General features: G+C 38.3%; 4 protein-coding genes across 4 annotated transcripts; all 4 read left to right on the forward strand.

Annotated features, from left to right (window-relative positions):
* The first annotated feature begins 134 nt into the window (after nucleotides 1–134).
* Nucleotides 135–2,442, forward strand: LOC139192116 (protein OVEREXPRESSOR OF CATIONIC PEROXIDASE 3-like). The gene is made up of 4 exons (XM_070813483.1): nucleotides 135–653; nucleotides 744–1,172; nucleotides 1,616–1,945; nucleotides 2,066–2,442. The coding sequence occupies exons 1-4, from the start codon at nucleotides 459–461 to the stop codon at nucleotides 2,204–2,206; spliced, it is 1,095 nt and encodes a 364-aa protein (XP_070669584.1). The 5' UTR covers nucleotides 135–458; the 3' UTR covers nucleotides 2,207–2,442.
* Nucleotides 2,443–5,535: 3,093 nt separating this feature from the next.
* Nucleotides 5,536–8,686, forward strand: LOC139192118 (transcription factor HY5-like). The gene is made up of 4 exons (XM_070813484.1): nucleotides 5,536–5,815; nucleotides 6,287–6,467; nucleotides 6,582–6,738; nucleotides 8,334–8,686. The coding sequence occupies exons 1-4, from the start codon at nucleotides 5,719–5,721 to the stop codon at nucleotides 8,391–8,393; spliced, it is 495 nt and encodes a 164-aa protein (XP_070669585.1). The 5' UTR covers nucleotides 5,536–5,718; the 3' UTR covers nucleotides 8,394–8,686.
* A 2,731-nt stretch (nucleotides 8,687–11,417) lies between these two features.
* Nucleotides 11,418–18,471, forward strand: LOC103456192 (cellulose synthase A catalytic subunit 1 [UDP-forming]). Its single transcript, XM_008395847.4, has 14 exons — nucleotides 11,418–11,813; nucleotides 12,696–12,891; nucleotides 12,988–13,169; nucleotides 13,466–13,547; nucleotides 13,634–13,820; nucleotides 13,948–14,214; nucleotides 14,319–14,664; nucleotides 15,110–15,247; nucleotides 15,334–15,459; nucleotides 15,840–16,052; nucleotides 16,155–16,419; nucleotides 16,675–16,871; nucleotides 16,977–17,327; nucleotides 17,486–18,471. Exons 1-14 carry the CDS (start codon nucleotides 11,733–11,735, stop codon nucleotides 18,071–18,073), a joined length of 3,219 nt encoding a protein of 1,072 aa, XP_008394069.3. The 5' UTR covers nucleotides 11,418–11,732; the 3' UTR covers nucleotides 18,074–18,471.
* A 311-nt stretch (nucleotides 18,472–18,782) lies between these two features.
* Nucleotides 18,783–20,896, forward strand: LOC103456190 (uncharacterized protein At2g34160-like). Its single transcript, XM_008395846.4, has 5 exons — nucleotides 18,783–19,219; nucleotides 19,390–19,438; nucleotides 19,714–19,776; nucleotides 19,869–19,933; nucleotides 20,561–20,896. The coding sequence occupies exons 1-5, from the start codon at nucleotides 19,091–19,093 to the stop codon at nucleotides 20,669–20,671; spliced, it is 417 nt and encodes a 138-aa protein (XP_008394068.1). The 5' UTR covers nucleotides 18,783–19,090; the 3' UTR covers nucleotides 20,672–20,896.
* The last annotated feature ends 394 nt before the right edge of the window (nucleotides 20,897–21,290 follow it).

Consider the following 21,290-nt stretch of genomic DNA (forward strand, 5'->3'; position numbering starts at 1 on the left):
CGTACGATATATGATGAACGGACATGTTTTATAAATCTCCAGATTCTCACCAAAAAGATCCGAAGAGGATCATGTTGGTTTATTAATTTAACCCAAGAATAGAAAGACCATTGACGAAAAACATAAAATGATGCGATTTTGTAAAAATGCAATATGAGAATTGCGTTATTTTCCCCAAGAGGAGTAGAAGGTAATTAGCGCTATAGGCTAAAGCCTAGCCTACAGCATACTGAAGCTTTAGCACGAAACGCGCGAAAGTACGGTCGTTTTGAATACGCTATACAGTTTACACGGACACTGGGAAATAAGTAGATAAATCCTGAACCCAGAGGCAGAAAGGCGGCGCTGGTTATTTCATCGGCGTTCGGGCAGGAAGCGGTGTGGTTCTGCGACCTTTAAAACGGTACCGTTTGGCGGCAAAAACATACCCATCCCGTATTCTTTGTACTTACAGCAAAATGGCTTTCGCTTCGGCGCTCAACACACCCAAGGGGCTTCACTTTCTACCGTTGCCGTCTTCCCTCAGAGAACGGCCACCCACCAATCTAGTACTACCACGTCATTTTCCGACTCGGTTTTCTTCCACGCTCGCCTTGGCTCGCCGCCGGAACCACCGCGCCGAAGTCGCGCCCTCCAAAACGAAGATAAGGAAGGTAAGAACTCAGAAATGAGCTTTTTTGTAAAGTGCTTTCTCTGTTTTGAAAAAAGCTGAAATTCTGCTTTTGAATTGTGGTTAAATGTAGAAAATTTTGGGGAAGAAGGAGGTAAAGGAGGCGGAGGTGGAGGTGGAGGAGGAGGATGTGAATGAGGATGCGATAGATGCGCTATTTAGGCTGCTGGAGGAGGATCTCAAAAACGACGACGCATCGTTTGACGACGAGGATTTAACGGAAGAAGAGCTGGCGAAGCTCGAACAGGAAGTTGCAGAGGCACTGGGAATTGACGGTGACGACGATGATGTTGATGACGACGATGACGATGATGAAGAGGAGGATGATGACGACGACGACGTTGTTGTTGAGAGCTATGCCGAAGAAGAAGAAGAAGAAGATGATGATGATGATGATGATGAAGATGAGGAGGAGGAGGAAGAGGAAAGTCCGGTGAAGTTGAAGACTTGGCAGCTGCGGAGATTGGCGGCGGCTTTGAAAGTTGGTCGGCGCAAAACCAGCGTAAGTGTTTCCGTTTGTCTTTGAATATGAGATTTTGTATGATGAATATGTGAAAAGTTGTGTAATTGTTCATAATTTTCAAACATTTACTGTACTGGAGACGAAATTGAAGATAAAGGATGCTTCATATCCTGCTAGATATTGATTCTTTGATTCGAAAATAAGTTTTCGAGTTCTAAGGAGGCCGAGGAAACATGGCGATTATAGGCGTGAGTGCTCAAAATTACAAACCCAAGTTCGTAATCGAAGTGTGGATGAATGAGAAATAGATAGGAAAAACATATTTTTCTATTACTTGGTAGTCAAAAATAGATAACCAAGTTATGTAAACTCTGGTTTAGTATTCGTGGAAATTTGCTTCCCGATATTTGGGGGTTTTTCGTTATGCTGGCAAGTGTGATACTGTAATCAATTTCAATTTTCGCTTTTCCTTTTTGTTGCAGATAAAAACTCTTGCAGCTGAGCTTTGCCTTGACAGGGCTGTTGTTCTCGAATTGCTTCGTGAACCCCCTCCAAGTCTTTTGATGATGTGTGCTGCTTTACCTGATGAACCTGCTACAGTGATATCTGTGTCCCAAACAAAGTCTGTAGAAACTGTTGTGGAAACAACTCGAGAAACCGTGGTGGAAACGGCTACAGATTCTGTAAAGCTTGAACCTGCAGTGAAGGTGCCTGTTCATGTCAGGCAACAAAAGTTTTCTGCTCAAAAGAGACTGAAGAAAGCGCAAGTTGAAACCCTTGAAAGCGTTTATAGAAAAACAAAGCGGCCCACTGTAAGTGAATGTTTTATGCTGATTGATTTTGAACGATATAATGCACTTTCATTTGATATTTGAGTTAAAGGAACTTGTTCGCGATTTCCTCATGCTCTGTATGTTTGATATGTGATACAGAATGCAATGGTCAGCAGCATAGTGCATGTGACAAACCTTCCCCGCAAAAGAGTTGTGAAATGGTTTGAAGACAAACGTTCTGAGGAAGGCGTTCCAGATTCTCGGGTTCCCTATCAACGGCCTGCCCCTAATACTGTCTAGTGAACCGATGTATAAATCAGGTACTTAAATGTTTATAATGACATCTGATAGGGTTTAGGTCTCACCTTATTTTTGTTTTTGTAACATCTGTGTTGGCCTCGGGCTAGCTCGATGATGACGGGGTGGGGACAAAATTTGGATTAGGGAATGTTAGCTCGGATTATGGTTTCATTCACATCCAATGTACCCAAAAGAAAAAGATTAGCTGAATGAAGTCTTCCCTTAGTTCGAAATAATATTTGGTATCAGAAAACGTTGGTAATGAAAAATATTTGACCTCTAATCTTCTTCGTTTGCCTAGAGAGAGCTTTGATCTTACACTAAAAGACATAAACAGAATATGTTTACAACATTAGTTTAATAGAAGCAACAACTTCAAGCATAAGATTAGACCGATCGAAAGCGTGTTATTCGTTTAGATGCCATCCCCTGACCTCTTTCGGTTTCTTCTCCCCTTGGAATCTTCTCTCTTCCTCTCTTATATATAATAGCCTAATCATCTAGATTGGTATTACCACAATTCCTGCACAAACCAAATACCATCACAAGTTCACGACTGTCCAAGAGAAGGCCATGGCAACGTTAGCAAGGTCTGCATCCACATTTAGGAGGCAAGGATCGTCGGGGTTGATATGGGACGATAAGTTAGTGTTGCAAAGAGAGGGAGGCAGGGCCGACTCAAGAGAGCTGAGGCCCTGCCAAAGTGCCAAACCCGGTGGACTCGAGGCCTATAGCCATTCAAATGCATCACTCGCTGCATGCCCCCGTAGCCGTTCTGTCCCAACCAAGAACCCTAATTCTTTCAAAAGCAAATTCTTGAAAATGTTTCATGCTCTTTTCCGAAAATCCGATGCATGAACCCAGATGCCTTAGTTTGTAGTGCATTTTATGATGTGTGATTTTAGGCTTTCATTCATTCCTAGTCATTACTTTTGTGCGTATATAAGCTGCTGTATAATAGAACAAGCAATCTCCGAGTCTTCCCTTCTCCAATATCGTTTGTATGAATTCTTATGCCGTATGGATATTATATTCAACATGTTCGATGAAATTCTTGTAACTTAAGAAATGGTGTTCCAACATATCACCTCTTGTAATTATTTTGGCATTTCACATCAATCGAGGGTACCGACAAAGTGGTATGCCGACGGATTAGTTTGATGCCCAACGTTGTAGTGAGGAAATGGTGGGAGAAGCCCATCTCCATTTGCTTCTGATTTAGAAGAAATAGACAAAGCTTTTACAAGGTTTGGTAAAGTATATTTACGTATTAGATCCATCCGTTTATTTTAATTGGATTCTTCAACGCATATTTAATCGGTTAGGTTTAGCAATGTATGTCATTTACAGATTCTAGCATTTGTACTATTGTTAGTGTAAACCATGGGTTAAGTTTTTATTTTATTTTGTTTGACAAACGATAGTGTTTAAGTTGTTAGTTGTTAGAAGGCAGGGAGACTGGTGAGGATCAAACATGCACCATAGTAAATAGGTATGATTGATTTTTGTCACTGCAGTAAAGCATCATAATTAAGTTAATTATGTATGGTTTTTTTCTTTCTGTTTTTTAATACAACGATGGATAGGATATTTGAGCTAAACTACAAAATGAATTTGACATAATAATTTGGTGGAAGATGGAATAGAAATCTTTTGACAGCATTTTTTTTAGCAAACAAATATTTATAGTTAACTTTCTTTATTATTAAGGATAGAGAAACAAAAACTCTCGACCCAAACACTGAAGCCAGGAAAAGAAATAAAAAAGAAAGTGTGTAGTTAGATGTTTTCTATCATATTCTATAATTAATATTAAACTCATCATTCACGATAATCGAATTTAAAATCTCTCACAAGTAAATAAGCAAAATAACTAAAAAGCGCCCTTTTTTTTTTTTTGGTTCCTTATAGTTGTGGTCCAGCACTTGCATGTTGCATCTAAGACACCAAAAATGAAGTTACATTGTTGTAAATTTGGAAGGCAACTTCGCACTTAACATCTCAAGTTGGTATCTTCAAAGGGGATATCTAGAGATATCTAATGTCTTTTATGTGACGGTAGATTTATATGTTCTAAAATCAAAAGAGAGACTCATGTTTCAGAAATCACGAATCTATGAAGTTGTCAAACCTAACTGGTATTGGGTCGTCTTCGAGTTCTTTACCTCCACAACTCTGAAAAGAGCTTCATTAGGCAATCTACCATTCACCCAAGGGAAGGTAGATCAAGAGTGAAAGACTATCACCCTTATCAGGTAAAAATCGAATCATCAGATACGTTAATTTAGCAGACTCGTTAGAGATTTTAAGTTTGAATCTCCTCATATATGCGAACATGATTAATATGTATTCAGCCGTTACATTGTTACCTCAAATGTAATGTAGCGCAAACGTGAATCACATATCTAGGATTTTTCTAAATGGGTTTTTTATAACCTTTTTTTTGTTAATAGACTACATGCATAATCTATCTCTGAAAACTGGCTTGTAAGGAACACCTAAACAACTTCAAGATATGTTATCTTTTCGAATTGGTTAACATTTGACCATGCTTCTGTACCCAACGTCCTTGTTATAGTTAGCTCACTTTATAAGCATTGGTCTAATGATCTCCCTTGCTTTCCTTTGGGGCAGCTTCACTCTTCTATATGTATTCAACGACTAGATAATATGTACGTACGTTATAACGATCATATTAATCAGCATATATATTGCTCGATCTCATAGATATAATACGTCATTTTAAACTGATGTGTAAGAGAAACACTCAATTACGTGGTGTAATTAAACTTTAGTAGCAATGATTTACTATTAGACTAATAGTTGGCTGTCCATATCCAGAATTTATGCAGTTAGTTAATAGTCATGTTAGCGGTCAATAAAGATTATCAAGTTATGGACATCTCGCACACGTTACCTCAAAGGTATGGAGTATCCAAAATTCCATGGCAAACCTAACTCTGGATGCTTCCCCAAAATGAAGAAACACATGCACTTTACATCTAGCACACAATGTGGAGAGATATTTTAGTATCACCATCACACAAGATAGTACACCACGTGTTCTTATATAAATTATGGGTTATGTGTGTTAAAAGGTTAATAACTTAAAAATTAAAAATTTTCATCACTTGCATAAAAACACATGATGTATCATCCGTATTCCCGTCATAACTAAAAATTTCTCCACCATGTGAACCTGTGGTTCCACACTATCCAACCCCCCACATCGTCCGTTCGATCAAACCCCAATCCAACGGTCACCAAACCTCCACGCTCCCTCCCTCCAAACCTTTGATTACTGCCACACCTCATGGCTCACAACTCTCCACGCTCACACTCCCACAACCCTCAGATCTGCACAGTCTTTGACGGCTGCAAATCCACCTCTCTCTGTTATTTACTCGCTCAAACATTGTTGTCCCGCTCTTTTAATTTTGTTTCGGCAGAAAGAAGCCGCAGAAAGTTCGATTTTATTTCTATCCCTGTTGGATTGGATTTAGCTGAGAAAAATGCAAGAGCAGGCGACGAGCTCCCTCGCTGCGAGCTCTCTGCCTTCCAGCAGCGAAAGGTCCTCCAGCTCCGCATTTCATCTTGAAGTTAAAGAAGGTTTGATTTTTCATTTCGTTTAGTAGTTTTTTGAAGGGTTTTTTTTTTTCTTTCCAGAAAGTATATCTTTGGTTTGTTTCAATTTGTCTACTTTATTTGCTAATCCGAAGAATTTCGAGATTTCGCATCTGGGTTTTGTTATATCCAGGATTTTCTGAGCTGGGTAGTTGTTATTTTCCCGGGAAAATGCTTTTTCGGATGGAAAATCTTTGCTCTTACATTGTTCCAGATAATAAGTTGAAAGCTTGAGTTCAACAAGTATATCTTTATAAATCCAAAGAACTTGGAAATTTCCCATCTGGTTCATGTAGAATCGACGATTTCCTCAACTGGCTGGTTGTTTGTTTCCCGGGAAAACTCTGCCCTGTTACATTGTTCAGATGAAAAGCAGTTGACTTTCTACATTTCTTATGTTTTTTGTTTTCGTTTATTGGATCCAAAAAAAATAAAAATTTATTTGCCTAAATTCAGGCATGGAAAGTGATGAGGAGATCAGAAGAGTGCCGGAGATCGGCGGAGAATCGGCGGGAGCGTCGGCTTCCGGCCTGGAAAACGGCTCGTTGGCCGGCCCAGACCGGGTCCAAGCGGCTGGTGAGAGTCAAAGAAAGAGAGCAAGAAATCCAGCAGACAAGGAAAGCAAGCGGCTGAAGAGGTGGGTTCAGATGCACCTCTTTCTGGATGATTTTACCGTTCTGCCCTTTTATTGTGCGATGGGGTCGTTGATATTTTGGTGAATTGTCTAAATATGTGGGTGCAAAATTAATAGGTTGTTGAGGAATAGAGTTTCAGCACAGCAAGCAAGGGAGAGGAAGAAGGCGTATTTGAATGATTTGGAAGTGAGAGTCAAAGAATTGGAGCAGAAGAATTCTGAGCTTGATGAGAGGCTTTCCACTCTGCAGAATGAGAATCAGATGCTTAGACAAGTAAGTGTATCATTACCCCATTATCTTTATGTTTCAGTCTTTCACGGCACGTTACTAATCCGTAAGAGGGTGACAACTACAAGGAGTCCAATTAGTAATATCACCATCTGACGGTCAGATATGTTCTTTAGACGTAAGCACAGATGGTTACAATTATTAAATATCGATAATATCAGAAATATCCGTAATCTAAAAATACGGAAATTTCGATGAAAATATAGGAATATTATCGATATCGATAAAAATTGAATAAAAGCCACGGAAATTGTAAGAAAAATTTGGAAATTTTTATTGAAACTTTGTAGGATGTTTATTTAGTCAATTATCTATTAGTTTATCACAAAAAATTGGAAGGAAATGCATTGCATGATAGATATAACTGATTTAAGTTGATTATATAGCGAGTTGTGAGTGTAGAAAATATGTAGTAATTAATGAAAGAAGTTTAAACACACCATAATCATTTATATATAATGAATTAGTACAATATTTTACACTTTATACATTGCATGGTAAGATACATGAGTGACTTAGCAAAGTCTAAAATATCGATGATATTGGAAATATCGGTAGTCCAAAAAAATATAGGTAGTTCAAAAACACGGAAATTTCGATAGAAATATCGGGATATTATAGATATTTTAGACTATGGTTACAACCGATCTAGCCGTCAAATGATGATAATATTAAGTACTTCTACGTATTATAGTCAAATATGTTGCGTCCGCATGGTTAGTAATCCGAAATCGAAATCCAACTCCTTAAAATTTGATGCCCATTTCTTAAAGTTAGTGATGCTATGTGCATACAAATATATGTTTTCAATCAACATAGAGTCACTAGTTGGAATGTGTTTATATGTGACAAAACAATTGGATATGGGGTACTGTGGGAAAGGAAATTTGATGGGATAAATTTACAGTTCTGTTGGGGAGGGCCTTATCACTTGTTATCAAAAATGGAAAGTGTAATGAATGGGGTAGGGGCTGTGGGGTCTACCCCACCAAATCCATTACTTTGCTTTGCTTGATAAGAAAGAAAGCTGCAGAGGTATGGGGAGTTTATGGAATAGAATTATAATGGTGCCAAACTCCCTTTGGTCCACTGACTAGTTGCTTCAAATTTATCCCAGTTAACATGTTTCATGTAGTTTACAATGGTAATTCATAGTAATATGTGATTTTACTTACAGTAAAAGATTTTTTCACACATTATACCATGTTGGGACGGCGCAGAAATGTTCCGGTGCTTAGAGCCAAATAGTACTCTTTTTGCTATCCAATTCACAAGCTATGCACAAGCCATTTTGCAAAAGTTTAGACGGCTTGGAACATCAATATGAGTCCCAAATTCTACACCTTGTCATTGTTCGAATTGGAAAATATTGAGTAGCGTCCAAGTTCTTAGCATGATTCGAAAGTGTTGGTCGATCAGAAACCCTGACTGAGCTTTTACTGAAAGTCTTAATTGTTCACTAGACAGGGGTTGTATATGCTAATATTGTTATATTCCATTTTTATGTAATTCATGGCGAGTTTGATGTAACGCGGCATTTACTCATTGGTAACATTTGTCATTTTAATTTTTTGTGGCAGATATTGAAGAACACAACAGCAAGCCGGAGAGGAGCAGGTGGTAGTGCAAATGCGGATTGATCCATGTAGGACTGTTTGGGATCCGAGTGTCCATAAGAAGTTGCGAGTGCAAAGTGGAGGCGATACAACTTTAGTGTTCCAAGCGTCCATTGAAACATCACACGCAAAAGGACTTAGGCTGCTGAATCTTAGATTAGCTTTCGTATTAGTTATCTTCACTAGTACCTCGTTTGCTTCCCATTTCTTGTACTCTGCTGTCGTCGATATGGCGCAGGCTTTGCTCCGACTGCGGCGACAGCAACCGAGTGTAGATATGACTCAAAAATGAAAACACTAGTAGAATTGTGTGCAAAGAGTGCCAAGTCCAGGAGGAACGCTGATTCATTAGAGTGATAATAGCTCAGAGAAAGAGCAAATGGAAATAGTAGAGGTGGCTATAAGAGGATATGGTGCGTTGTGTGGCCTCGTTAAAACCTTGTCGGAGCTTTAAACCTGTGGTTGAAGAAGAGTTGATTGTGTTTTAGTCTCCACAATTTATCTGCATGGAATGATGGAAATAATGTTTTAACAGTAATTTTTCTAGTATCATCAACCAACTAAATTGCCCATAAAATTGAAGTTCTGATGTCATACCATGGGTAAATCTAAATTTAAATTCCATCCAAGAACTAAAATATAATATATATTTTACACAAGCAATATTGAAGGGAAGAGATTGGAAAGAGAACCTGGGGGCATGGATAAACGCTTTTAACACATTTGAGTTACAAGTTTTGCGCAAAGTTTAGTATCTCTTAAAATAGGAATTGTATTGTCAAAATTTGAGAATCCACTTGGTAATTACATTTGCGGAAGAATACACGAATCTCAAATCAGAAGAGTGACAAAATAAAATACAATGTATGATGAATGTTTTCAATCTTAGGACCTCGAGTCATTTTGTGATAGAACTTTAACGTGTTAAGTTGATGAGTTTGAGGCAATATCAATGTGGTTAGTAATAGATCGTTGTTGTGGCACTCAAAATCTTACCATATTTGAGCGAGTTGATTGGTTTTGAGTTTTTATCTTGTCTTGCCCGAATTATCGATCTATTACTTTGCCTTGCTTTCACGCTTAAATGGTTGATGATGAATTTGTACATGTGGCCCCACTAGAACACTATGTGGTGGTCCCATATGAATGAGTATGTTGAAGTACATATGAATTCCACATCGATAAGTTACTCATTAGTTAAGTTGTGATCCGAAACAATGTTTAACCGCTCATGGATGAAGAAGAGTTCCTCAAAACATTTAGCGATTGATTCATAAAACTTCGTGTCTATGATCATAACTATTCATATTATATATGACTATAAAAATTATATTTGCAAAAAATCAATTAAAACTAAAGTTGTTTAGTTAATCAACTTTAACAAACAGATGCGATCATAACAATGATATATTGTTATACAATTGGACGACAAAACGAACTCGTTATTTATTGATTTTCTTTTGCAGAGGTAAGTATTTTGTGGATGAACTTCTCTTTATTCTTAATCGCTGGATGTAGGGGCTTTTCAGTTCTCGTTGAAGAAGATTTACTTTTACTACGGGTGGTAAAATTGCAAAAAAATCCGGACGGCGGAGCCAAACAAGCCGCTGTAAAATGGGGGAGGAAATAAGCCGCTGTAAAATGGGGGAGGAAATAAGCCACCGACACCTCCCACTACGGCCTGGTACCAGCAAACAATAAATTACAAAAATTAAGAATACACAACAATTGTTGATTGTTTCCTCTCTCTCCTCCTTGATGGAGACCACCCAACCCGTTACATACACGTGTCCGTGCGCAATTGGACGGAACTGTCTGAAGTCAACAAAGCAACTCAATGGGGAGAAAATTTCAAACGGACAAGGATTGTCTGCCCTCCCACTTCTCGTGCTTTTCTGTTTTGTGTAGTCACGGTTAAACTATGTTAACATTTTATATTATTTTTTTTATAAAGATAATAAGACAAAAATGAATAGTAATATAAAATGTTGACATGGTTTAACCGTGATCACACAAACAGGAGGGCACGGAAAGTGGGAGGACAAACAATCCTTGTCCATTTCAATATGCCGGTTCATAGTTTGGTACACTATGTGTCGTAATACAATTAATTAAAAAATTTCTTTTTCAATGTTGAACTAATTATATTATTACACCTACTGTAACACCATGTTTTGAGTACACCAAATACATGCTTGCTGTTATGTTGCAATTTTATTTAATTACGATGTCATCGTTTATAAAAAAATAAGTAAAAATAATTAGGAATGGTGTTATCATTAATCACATTTCTTGATGTGGATATGGCTTAAACCACTGTCTAAATAAAGAGGAGGTTTTCGTAACCACTGAAATCAAAGTTGTTATGAGGATAATAGAATTCAATTCATGGTAATGACCCTCTAACTAAAGCATTGAATTTTGAATGCCAACAGAAGTGTGGAACCTACAAGAAACATATATAATTTCTTATGTTCAAGCTATGCCCAAGACAGGGATCATTTTTGCTCACCACCATAAACTATGGTGTATGCTCACCATACATCTAATCAATTGACACGTGTCATTTCATTTAATCTTGGTTAATTTTTTTTCAAAATTGAAAAAACTAACATTTAATGTGAAAGTTAACTAGAATTAAGTGAAATGACATGTGTCAATTGATTAAGTGTATGGTGAATATACACCATAGTTTATGGTGGTAAGCAAAAATGCTCCCGCCCAAGACATGAGAACTGAAACTTTCAAGCATGAAAAATACATACGTATGTGTATAACATATGTATAAAATGTTTGATTTTATTTTATTTTCCAAAAAAAATAAGAGAACTAGTAACAAGTCACGATTATCTACCTTTTTGAACCTAAAGAAATTATGAGCAATTTTGCTTTGCCTGCCACAATCAATAAAAAAACGTACAAAAAAAATATTAAAAAAAAAATATATATATATATATGCATGCACTAAAAAAATCTCCTAAAAAATAAAGAAAAAGAAAATAAGAAAAAATTCCACCCAAAAAATAAAAATAAAATTAAAAAACGTGATAACAAGACAAAAAGACTGCATCACTGATTCACTGTACATTTATACAAGGACTTAAAAGCGAGATGTCGGTTGATCCGGTAATGATAAATAAAATAAAAAAATACAGAAAATATAGCGATAAAAGGACAAGCAAAGAGAAAGCAAGCTGTCATTAGTAGAGAGAGAGAGAGAGAGAGAGAGAGTGTGGAGATGTCGTAGTGAACGGGCGACGAATTTGACAGCTTCTTCTGCCGACAGATCTCTCTCCTTTCTGATATCCCAAACCACTGAATCGAAATCTCAGAAAAGCTTGAGAATTGAGGGGGCCAGCAGCCATGGAAGCCAATGCGGGACTGGTGGCCGGCTCTTACAAGAGGAACGAGCTCGTTCGGATTCGCCACGATTCAGATAGCGCGGTAAATTGTATTTTTGGAGCTACCCATTTTGTTTGTTTTTTTTTTTTAATGATTTGTGTTGTTTTGGATGTGGGTTTTTGTGGAGTGTGTGGATCTGGTGGGACTGAGTTTTCAGTGAATTTTTGTGGGGTTTTTTTTTTTTTACTGAATCGGAAGTGGGTAGGCTTTGGATTGGATTTTGAGTGTTGATTGAGACTAGGGGAGGGGATGTTGCAGTCAAAGTTGGAGATTTGAGTTTGGATTAGTTGAAGCTCTGATCTTTTGTGGAAATTTGTGTGCTTTCTGAACAGTTTGGGAATAGTAAATGTAATTTTAATCAGATCCTAGAAATGTTTAATCTTTGGTGTTTATAGCTGGATTTGCCGATACTTGTTGACAACCCAATCTAATTACTATTAGTTTTGTAGTTTGAGGTTATCTTAATTTTCGACAATCAATCTAAGATATTGATATTTAATCCTCTATTCTCGGTGATCGCAAAATCGCAATTGAATTAAGCTCATGTCCACTTAACGAAACTACCGCAATGTAATTTCCAGCTTTATAACATTTAACACATCCCCGAGATCTGTTTTCTTAACTCAGCTGAGCTTTGAGCTGAACTGCTTGTTGTGCATGGTGGTTTACGTTATATGCGACTGACAATGTCAATTTACATATGTTAATTTAACGTTACTTGATGTGAAATTCTGAAGTGATTGATTGCTTAAGACTTTGATAATGGTAACTGCGTGCATTCTTTGAGTTTCTTTATTGCAACATTTGCTATTAGAACAGAACCTTTTTGTTTGCTAAAGGCCCAGAATATCTGCCGAAGCATATCAAATTCCTTGCTACTTTCAATGAATTTCCCTGTAATGAATTTGAACATCTGTGATGCAGCCCAAACCCGTAAAGAATCTGAATGGGCAGATATGTCAGATCTGTGGTGATACCGTTGGAGTTACAGCCACCGGTGATGTCTTTGTTGCCTGCAATGAGTGTGCCTTTCCAGTCTGTCGACCTTGTTATGAGTATGAGCGGAAAGATGGGAACCAGGCTTGCCCACAGTGCAAGACTAGATATAAAAGGCACAAAGGTTCGCTTGTTTTTTTCATTATCTCAATAAATTCCTACTGTTTTGACTTTTAGATATGATTCTTGAAATGAATTTAATAAAACTGATGTCCTTTAGGGAGTCCTCGAGTGGATGGAGATGATGATGAGGATGACATTGATGATCTGGAGAATGAGTTCAATTATGCGCAAGGAACTAGCAATGCCAGACGCCAATGGCAAGGAGAAGATGCTGATCTCTCATCTTCCTCGAGACATGAATCTCAACAGCCGATCCCCCTTCTCACGAATGGGCAGTCGGTAAGCGATTAGCAATGAAACTTCTTCATATCGCTCATCTATCTCTGAAATATTGTAAAAATAAAAATAAAAACCTCTCAAGTTCTTGGAGATGAGCTGGTTGATTCTCTGGCGCTTCTTTTAATTTGATACTACAAGTAACACGTGTGAACGGAAGTGTTTCTAGCTCCTCTTGTGTGTAAATTGGAGTATTTGTACTCTTAGGTGAAATTACTGTTTCTAACTACAGTACAAGTCTTTTATGATTTGCATTTCTTTTCAATCTTGCTTTTTAACTTATGCTTTAATTCCTTCAGGTGTCTGGTGAGATTCCCTGTGCCACACCTGATAACCAATCTGTGCGAACTACATCAGGTCCTTTGGATCCGCGACAGCCAGGTACAAATTAATTACATTCCCACAAAAAGTCCTCTGATAATTGGTTTGTTCAAATAGTTATCTGATAATATTATTTATTATTGCAGTTCCAGTAAGAATAGTGGACCCATCAAAGGACTTGAATTCTTATGGGCTAGGAAATGTTGACTGGAAAGAAAGGGTTGAAGGCTGGAAACTCAAACAGGACAAAAATATGATGCATATGACTAATAAATACGCTGAAGGAAAGGGGGACATGGAAGGCACTGGTTCAAATGGTGAAGAACTCCAAATGTGAGCTTCCTGCGTAAAAGCTATACTTAGCAAGCATTTTGCCTTCACATTATAGATAACCGGAATGAAAAGTGTTTCATATGATGCAAGATAATGATGTTTTTGTTTTCTTTTGGCTTCCTCTCAGGGCTGATGATGCTAGACAACCTTTGAGTCGCATCGTGCCTATTTCTTCATCTCATCTGACACCTTATCGTGTTGTGATCATACTCCGGCTTATTATTCTGGGATTCTTCTTGCAATACCGTGCAACTCACCCAGTGAAAGATGCATACCCATTATGGTTAACATCAGTCATCTGTGAGATTTGGTTTGCTTTATCCTGGCTTCTGGATCAGTTTCCAAAATGGTTTCCCATTAACCGTGAGACCTATCTTGATAGGCTCGCACTGAGGTTGGCCAACTTTGCAATATTTGTGACAATCTATAGTTGTTGAGGTTTAAAAAATTAGTTTCATTATTGTTTTTATTTACCTAAACATAGTTTTCGCCATGCAGGTATGATCGTGATGGAGAGCCATCCCAGTTAGCTCCCATAGATGTGTTTGTCAGTACAGTGGATCCCATGAAAGAGCCTCCTCTGATTACGGCTAACACTGTTTTGTCCATACTTGCTGTGGATTACCCAGTGGACAAAGTCTCTTGCTATGTTTCAGATGATGGGTCAGCAATGCTTACATTTGAATCTCTTTCTGAAACTGCGGAGTTTGCTAGGAAGTGGGTACCTTTTTGCAAGAAACACAACATTGAACCTAGAGCCCCTGAGTTTTATTTTGCCCAAAAGATTGATTACTTAAAGGACAAGATACAGCCTTCTTTTGTAAAAGAGCGTAGAGCAATGAAGGTGAGTGCACGCAGGTTCAATATTGCATAGTTTCTCAAAATTAGTTAGTACATGATTCTTTCTTTTGTGCTATTTCAAACAGGATTATTATTGCAATTCTTTGCATATCTTGCCTGCTTAAAATAACATAATCATCCTTGTAGTGGTGCATTACTTTTAAAGCAATATCAGTTCCCATCTGATTTTCAGCTTTAAAACATTGATTGATCCTGATTGATCCTGCTTATAATTTGAAGTTTGACGCTAGTGCACAAAAGGAAAATGAAACACAGTGTTATGCTTTGGTAGATTATTGCTGCAATCCGTTCAAATAGTTTTAAATTTGAAATCGTGAGTTAATTATACCTAAGAGAGTTAACGGATGTTTAGAGAGCAGATTGTGGTAAACTTACATTCATTTTTAGCACTATGAATGGAGTCTCAATGCATTTTGTTTTTCCCACAGAGAGAGTATGAAGAATTCAAGGTTCGGATCAATGCCTTAGTTGCCAAGGCACAGAAAATGCCTGAAGAAGGTTGGACAATGCAGGATGGGACTCCATGGCCTGGGAACAACTCTAGGGACCATCCAGGAATGATCCAGGTACTTGGATTTTTATCCAGTGCATTTGGGTTTCTGCCTCCTCTTGCTTTCATACTAATTTAGTTTTCCATTGTGTGGAAGAACAGGTTTTCTTAGGCCACAGTGGGGGCCTTGATACTGATGGCAATGAGCTGCCTCGACTTGTTTATGTTTCTCGTGAGAAGCGACCTGGATTCCAGCATCACAAAAAAGCTGGAGCAATGAATGCATTGGTTTGTTTCCCCTCAAATTGATTATGATATAATATTTCTTTTCTCGGTGGTAATGCCAGTGGTTTGACTTGTTTGGAACTATACTTTGTCAACATTTATGCTAAAGCTGGACAAATTCCAAATTGACCAGTTAGAACCCTCAATATTTCTTTGGCCAAGTAGGATCCTCAATAATTTCTTTTCCAATTAGGATCTTCAAAATTTCCTTTACCAGTTAGAACCCTCAATATTTCCTTGATCAATTACACCATGACACATTTTATGGTACAAAATGTCAGTCTCTTAAACAGGTTTAGTAAGATAAGATTGTTCCCTGATGAATTGAAGTCAGTACCAAAACCATTGTGATTTTCTAACTTGGTTCACCATGTGCCATATAGATTCGAGTTTCAGCCGTCCTGACAAATGGTGCATATCTCTTGAATGTCGATTGTGATCACTACTTCAATAATAGTAAAGCTCTTAAGGAAGCCATGTGTTTCATGATGGACCCAGCTTATGGGAAGAAGACCTGCTATGTCCAGTTCCCTCAGCGATTTGATGGCATTGATTTGCACGATAGATATGCCAATCGGAACATTGTCTTCTTTGATGTATGTGCTACTTGATTTATAACTACCAGTTACTAATATCACTCTGAAAGTTAGTATGGATACACTCTGTTAAAATACATTCGTATTTCATCTTACTTGCAGATCAACTTGAAAGGGCTGGATGGCATCCAGGGCCCAGTCTATGTGGGAACTGGTTGTTGTTTCAACAGACAAGCTCTATATGGGTACGATCCGGTTTTGACTGAGGAAGATTTGCAACCAAACATTATTGTCAAGAGTTGTTGTGGTTCAAGAAAGAAGAATAAGACTAGCAATAAGAAGTATATTGACAAGAAAAGGGCGGTTAAAAGAACGGAATCCACCATTCCCATTTTTAATATGGAAGACATTGAAGAGGGTGTTGAAGGTCGCTTCTTATTATCTTTTTTATTGAAATTATTTTCTCCAAATATCTTACCGCGTACAGTAATGTTGTGAGTTATTCATGAAATTGTGTCCATTGCATCACATATAACAAGGAAAATTTTAACAATTTTGCTCATTTGACAATACTTAAAAAGAAATAAAATTATTCGGAGTTTGATAGAATTAGCAGAAACAAAATGATCTTTGATGGATCCATGCTTTGCAAATTTGACGGAGATAACTTCATATTCTGCAGGTTATGATGATGAGAGGACTCTTCTTATGTCCCAGAAGAGCTTAGAGAAGCGTTTTGGTCAATCACCAGTTTTTATTGCAGCCACATTCATGGAACAAGGAGGCATTCCGCCTACAACCAATCCTGCAACTCTTTTGAAGGAAGCCATACATGTTATTAGCTGTGGATATGAAGACAAGAGTGAATGGGGAAAAGAGGTCAGTATAGCGATATAGGTCCTAGTAGCCCTTGTTCCAAAAATACTTAATGAATGAACTTGTGATTTTAGATCCACAATAATTGACATTTTGTTTTGTCACCAGATTGGATGGATCTATGGCTCTGTGACTGAAGATATTTTAACTGGGTTTAAGATGCATGCTCGTGGTTGGATATCAGTCTATTGCATGCCTCCCCGCCCAGCATTTAAGGGCTCTGCTCCCATCAATCTTTCTGATCGTTTGAACCAAGTGCTTCGATGGGCCTTGGGTTCCATTGAAATTTTGCTCAGCAGGCATTGTCCCATATGGTATGGCTACAATGGCAAGTTGAAACTTTTGGAGAGACTTGCATACATCAATACCATCGTTTACCCCCTCACATCTATACCACTGATTGCATACTGTTTACTTCCTGCCTTTTGCCTTCTCACAGAAAAGTTTATCATTCCTGAGGTAAGTACTGGTTCTGTGTCGATCTTACTTGAAACATAAAAAAAATAAAATACTAATTCTGCAACTTTTGGAAGAATTCTTTAAGATGATTCTTTAGGCTTTTCACACTCCAGATCATCATTTTGGGCAGCCACTAAATTTGTTGAATGTTTATGCAGATAAGTAATTTCGCTAGCATGTGGTTCATTCTGCTCTTTGTTTCTATTATTGCAACCGGTATCCTTGAGCTAAGGTGGAGTGGAGTTAGTATTGAAGACTGGTGGAGAAACGAACAGTTCTGGATCATTGGTGGAACATCAGCTCATCTCTTCGCTGTCTTCCAAGGTCTCCTGAAAGTTCTTGCTGGGATTGATACCAACTTCACTGTGACGTCAAAGGCATCTGATGAGGATGGGGATTTTGCTGAGCTGTACGTGTTCAAATGGACATCACTTCTCATCCCTCCAACCACGGTTCTTCTTGTGAACATGGTAGGTATTGTGGCCGGTGTTTCATATGCCATAAATAGCGGTTACCAATCTTGGGGTCCACTCTTCGGCAAACTGTTTTTCGCCCTATGGGTCGTAGCACATCTGTATCCATTCTTGAAGGGTCTGTTGGGTCGGCAAAATCGCACCCCTACAATCGTCATCGTGTGGTCTATTCTTCTTGCATCAATATTTTCCTTGTTGTGGGTGCGCATCGACCCATTCACTTCGGACAAGACAAAAGCTGCATCAAACGGTCAATGTGGCATCAACTGTTAGTTCATTTGAAATACAATAATTTTGTGGAACCGGCATCTCTCCACACCATCAGTGTGTATATACAAGAAATCAAGTAAATCGTCGACTGAACTTGTACACAGGGTCTCCTCATCCAAAAGGGAGTCAGGTGGAAGAGAAACGAGAGAACGCCTTGTGTATCGTTCTTATTGTCCCCTTGTCTAGTATTTATTGTTCGCTACTGAAGTATGTTTTCTTGAACTTTGATGATCTTAGCCATTGTTTGTTGTGCAGTATTGTTGTAATGGTTGTTGTCAAAGGACTCGAGGGGAGGATGTAGAAAGCTATTTATTTCAGTAATTGGTCTGTTTTTAAAGGACAAGCTTTGTTTTGGTCGATGTAAGCATTACAATTGAAATACTGATTCTTTCATTGAACAAGCCTATGTTCCTAAGTTCATATAGGTTGAACACAATAACTATGCAGCCACTTTTTGTTGCAAACATATTCACAATCGCATGACTGATGCTCTGATGAAGCATGGAGAAAAACTTGAGTAGTACAGCTTGACAAGCTAGATGACTAGCACTCCTCCGGCAAACGGATCCAACTGCACTTGGGTACCAACTTTTAATGCGCGTGGACTCATCGTTTGTGAGAGTGATTTGATTAGCTGGTTGATTAGGTTGTCTTATTCAAATTTTTCTCGATCATACCATATTACCACCACTAAAGTAGCAAAGTACATCATGCTAAAACAAGGCCGCATTTGTGAGAGCTAATGTGCTCCCTTATGTATCAAATTTGAATCTTCCTTTACGTAGTTTAGATTAGTACACTAAATTGAACACCACCTGTGAAAGTAAAAAAAATAAATTGGGAGGGCAAATATGTCATTTCGGCAAGATGAGTTGTAAAACGGCTTGTTGACTTGTAGAGCCAATAGGACTGGACTGGAGCACTTCTTCAAACCCCCTCGGAACCTTCGGTAGTCCAACAAGAGGAATTAGGGTTTTTCTTCTCCCTCTCTGCAGAGCCGAAGAAGAAGAAGAAGAAGCAATGGAGGGTCTGGCAGAAGAAGTGAACAACTTGCAAATTACAGACGCATCGTACAACAAGAACAATAAGAATCGCATCCAAGTCTCCAACACCAAAAAGCCCGTCTTCTTCTATGTCAATCTCGCCAAGGTAACAAAAACCAAATCCAAAAACCCTTTTCTCCTTGTTCATCTGTTTCGCTGTCGATTTTTTGGTGGCTGCAGACTTTTGTTGATTTCATCTTGTATTCATGTTTATTCTTACTTACAGTAGTGTGTGTGTTTTGAGTGACTCAGTGGTTTTCAATTTGGTATTTGCAGAGGTACATGCAGCAGAACAACGAGGTGGAGCTCTCCGCTCTCGGAATGGGTACTGTTTCATTACCTTAGCCCTTCCTTTTTTTCTTTTCGGTAATTCAGTTAGGTTATTATTGGGTTGTCGATGCTTTTATGTCTTCATTTTGATTATCGTCTCTCTTGTCATGAGTGCGCTTATGGATCAGAACTGTAATGCTGCCTAGGCATTGGCTTTTCCATAATCATTTCTCGACCGTGTCAAATCGTTCATTATATTTGTTATTTTTGAAGTGGAAGCTTTGTATCTTTTGTGTACTAAGGATTCACAATTTGCTTGTATATCTGCAGCTATTGCCACAGTGGTTACCATTGCCGAGATTCTGAAGAATAATGGATTGGCCGTTGAGAAGAGTACTGTTCTTGTGCCTTTCTGAAGTCCTTTTCTTGTGTAGTAATTGTTCCTCGTGTATATTTCAACTTGCTGTTGTATGCAACACATACAGGAATCATGACTTCGACAATTAACATGAGGGAGGATGCAGGAGGGCGGCCAATTCAAAAGGCAAAGGTAATATGCACCAAAGTAGGGGATTCTAGAAACATTGTTAGATGCTAGCAACTAACCTTATATGTGAACGTTAAGATGGGCAAATATAGTTTTAATGGTTTGAAAGAAAAGGAGCTTCATATTAATAAAGTAGTGCTTGTTCTCGTAAATGGGGCATCGTAGTTTTCATAGTTTGCTTGTTTCTGAATTCAATCAACCACTGGCCCCTGCGCGATGGTCTGTCCATTCTTCGGGGCATGGACATGGTATTGGAATATATTAGATGCTTATGCGTAAGAGGTGAGGACTTAGGTGTCAGCTCCTTAGCTATCCGACTCTCTAGATAATTGATCTCATTAATTGAATTGTCAGACCTTCAAGGCAAAGTGTTGGCTTAGTTCTTTCTGATTGTAAAAATATATTCTCTGCTCCTCCTTTTACATGTGAAGTGCTTGTTTAACCAGGGTTTGTTCTTTAAGTTGTTTGCGAGTAATTTATGAGTTTCAGAGTTGGTTTAATCATTCTTCTCTTTGATTTTCTCAGTTTCTAATTTGACCTTACAATGCATTACATTACTTGGATTTATTCATTTACTTCTCTAATTTTGTCTTGGAGGCTGATGGTATCATGTGATTCCTTGTTATTTAGATTGAAATACTGCTCGGAAAGTCAGAGAAGTTCGACGAGATAATGGCTGCTGATGCTGCTGCTGCGGCTGCTGCCGCCGCCGAGGAAGGCATTGAGTATGAGCAGAGTTGAAACATACATCTGATGTCCGACTTTTGTTCTTAGATTCGTCTCTCTAGTGGTGTTTATTTAGCTGTGATAAAATTTCTTCTAGGAATTGTTGTAGAATACCGTTATTTCTGCTACCAAAAGATTCAAATTGTTCCTAGGTTCATTGTTTAAGCCGGCATTTGTGTTAGAATGTTGTGAATTTGAAATGCTCTTCTAGTAGACCAATGACTTTCCTTCTGCTCGACATCTAGAATGCGTGTGAAGCTGGTGTTTTTATTGCTTCTTTCTGCTGGTTGTTGGCAAGTGAACCCTAAAGTGAAATTACTGGTCACCCCGCACCGCTCTCATTGTCTCATTGTTTAAGCCGGTTGTTTTCTCCCTTGTGTCTATTTCTAAAATGAGTCACGTGACGAGAGACGTACGGAAGATAACATACAACTGTGATAGCTGAGATTTCCCCCATTGTGGGGTCCCCTTTGCATGTTCAACAAATTAGAAAGGTGAGTTAGACAGAGAACAAGTACAGGCCTATTGGAATTGGATGTGTTGGATGTGTTGGATGTGCAATCGTGTACCCTTCCTTATTAAGTAGTTGTGAGCAGCCAGCCTTCAGAGAAACAGAGAGAAACAGAGAGAAATC

Source organism: Malus domestica, chromosome 15 (assembly GCF_042453785.1).
Source record: "Malus domestica chromosome 15, GDT2T_hap1".
NCBI classification, from domain to species: Eukaryota; Viridiplantae; Streptophyta; class Magnoliopsida; order Rosales; family Rosaceae; genus Malus; species Malus domestica.

Bases quoted from the DNA above. Each gene is read 5' to 3' on its own strand.
- LOC139192116 (XM_070813483.1), top strand. From the start codon at position 459: ATGGCTTTCGCTTCGGCGCTCAACACACCCAAGGGGCTTCACTTTCTA. The intron at 1,173-1,615 runs GTAAGTGTTTCC...TTTTTGTTGCAG, and splicing joins TTGGTCGGCGCAAAACCAGC to ATAAAAACTCTTGCAGCTGA. The intron at 1,946-2,065 runs GTAAGTGAATGT...TATGTGATACAG, and splicing joins GAAAAACAAAGCGGCCCACT to AATGCAATGGTCAGCAGCAT.
- LOC139192118 (XM_070813484.1), top strand. From the start codon at position 5,719: ATGCAAGAGCAGGCGACGAGCTCCCTCGCTGCGAGCTCTCTGCCTTCC. The intron at 6,468-6,581 runs GTGGGTTCAGAT...CAAAATTAATAG, and splicing joins GAAAGCAAGCGGCTGAAGAG to GTTGTTGAGGAATAGAGTTT. The intron at 6,739-8,333 runs GTAAGTGTATCA...TTTTTGTGGCAG, and splicing joins AGAATCAGATGCTTAGACAA to ATATTGAAGAACACAACAGC.
- LOC103456192 (XM_008395847.4), top strand. From the start codon at position 11,733: ATGGAAGCCAATGCGGGACTGGTGGCCGGCTCTTACAAGAGGAACGAG. The intron at 11,814-12,695 runs GTAAATTGTATT...TCTGTGATGCAG, and splicing joins GCCACGATTCAGATAGCGCG to CCCAAACCCGTAAAGAATCT. The intron at 13,821-13,947 runs GTGAGCTTCCTG...GCTTCCTCTCAG, and splicing joins AATGGTGAAGAACTCCAAAT to GGCTGATGATGCTAGACAAC.
- LOC103456190 (XM_008395846.4), top strand. From the start codon at position 19,091: ATGGAGGGTCTGGCAGAAGAAGTGAACAACTTGCAAATTACAGACGCA. The intron at 19,220-19,389 runs GTAACAAAAACC...TGGTATTTGCAG, and splicing joins TCTATGTCAATCTCGCCAAG to AGGTACATGCAGCAGAACAA. The intron at 19,439-19,713 runs GTACTGTTTCAT...GTATATCTGCAG, and splicing joins GCTCTCCGCTCTCGGAATGG to CTATTGCCACAGTGGTTACC.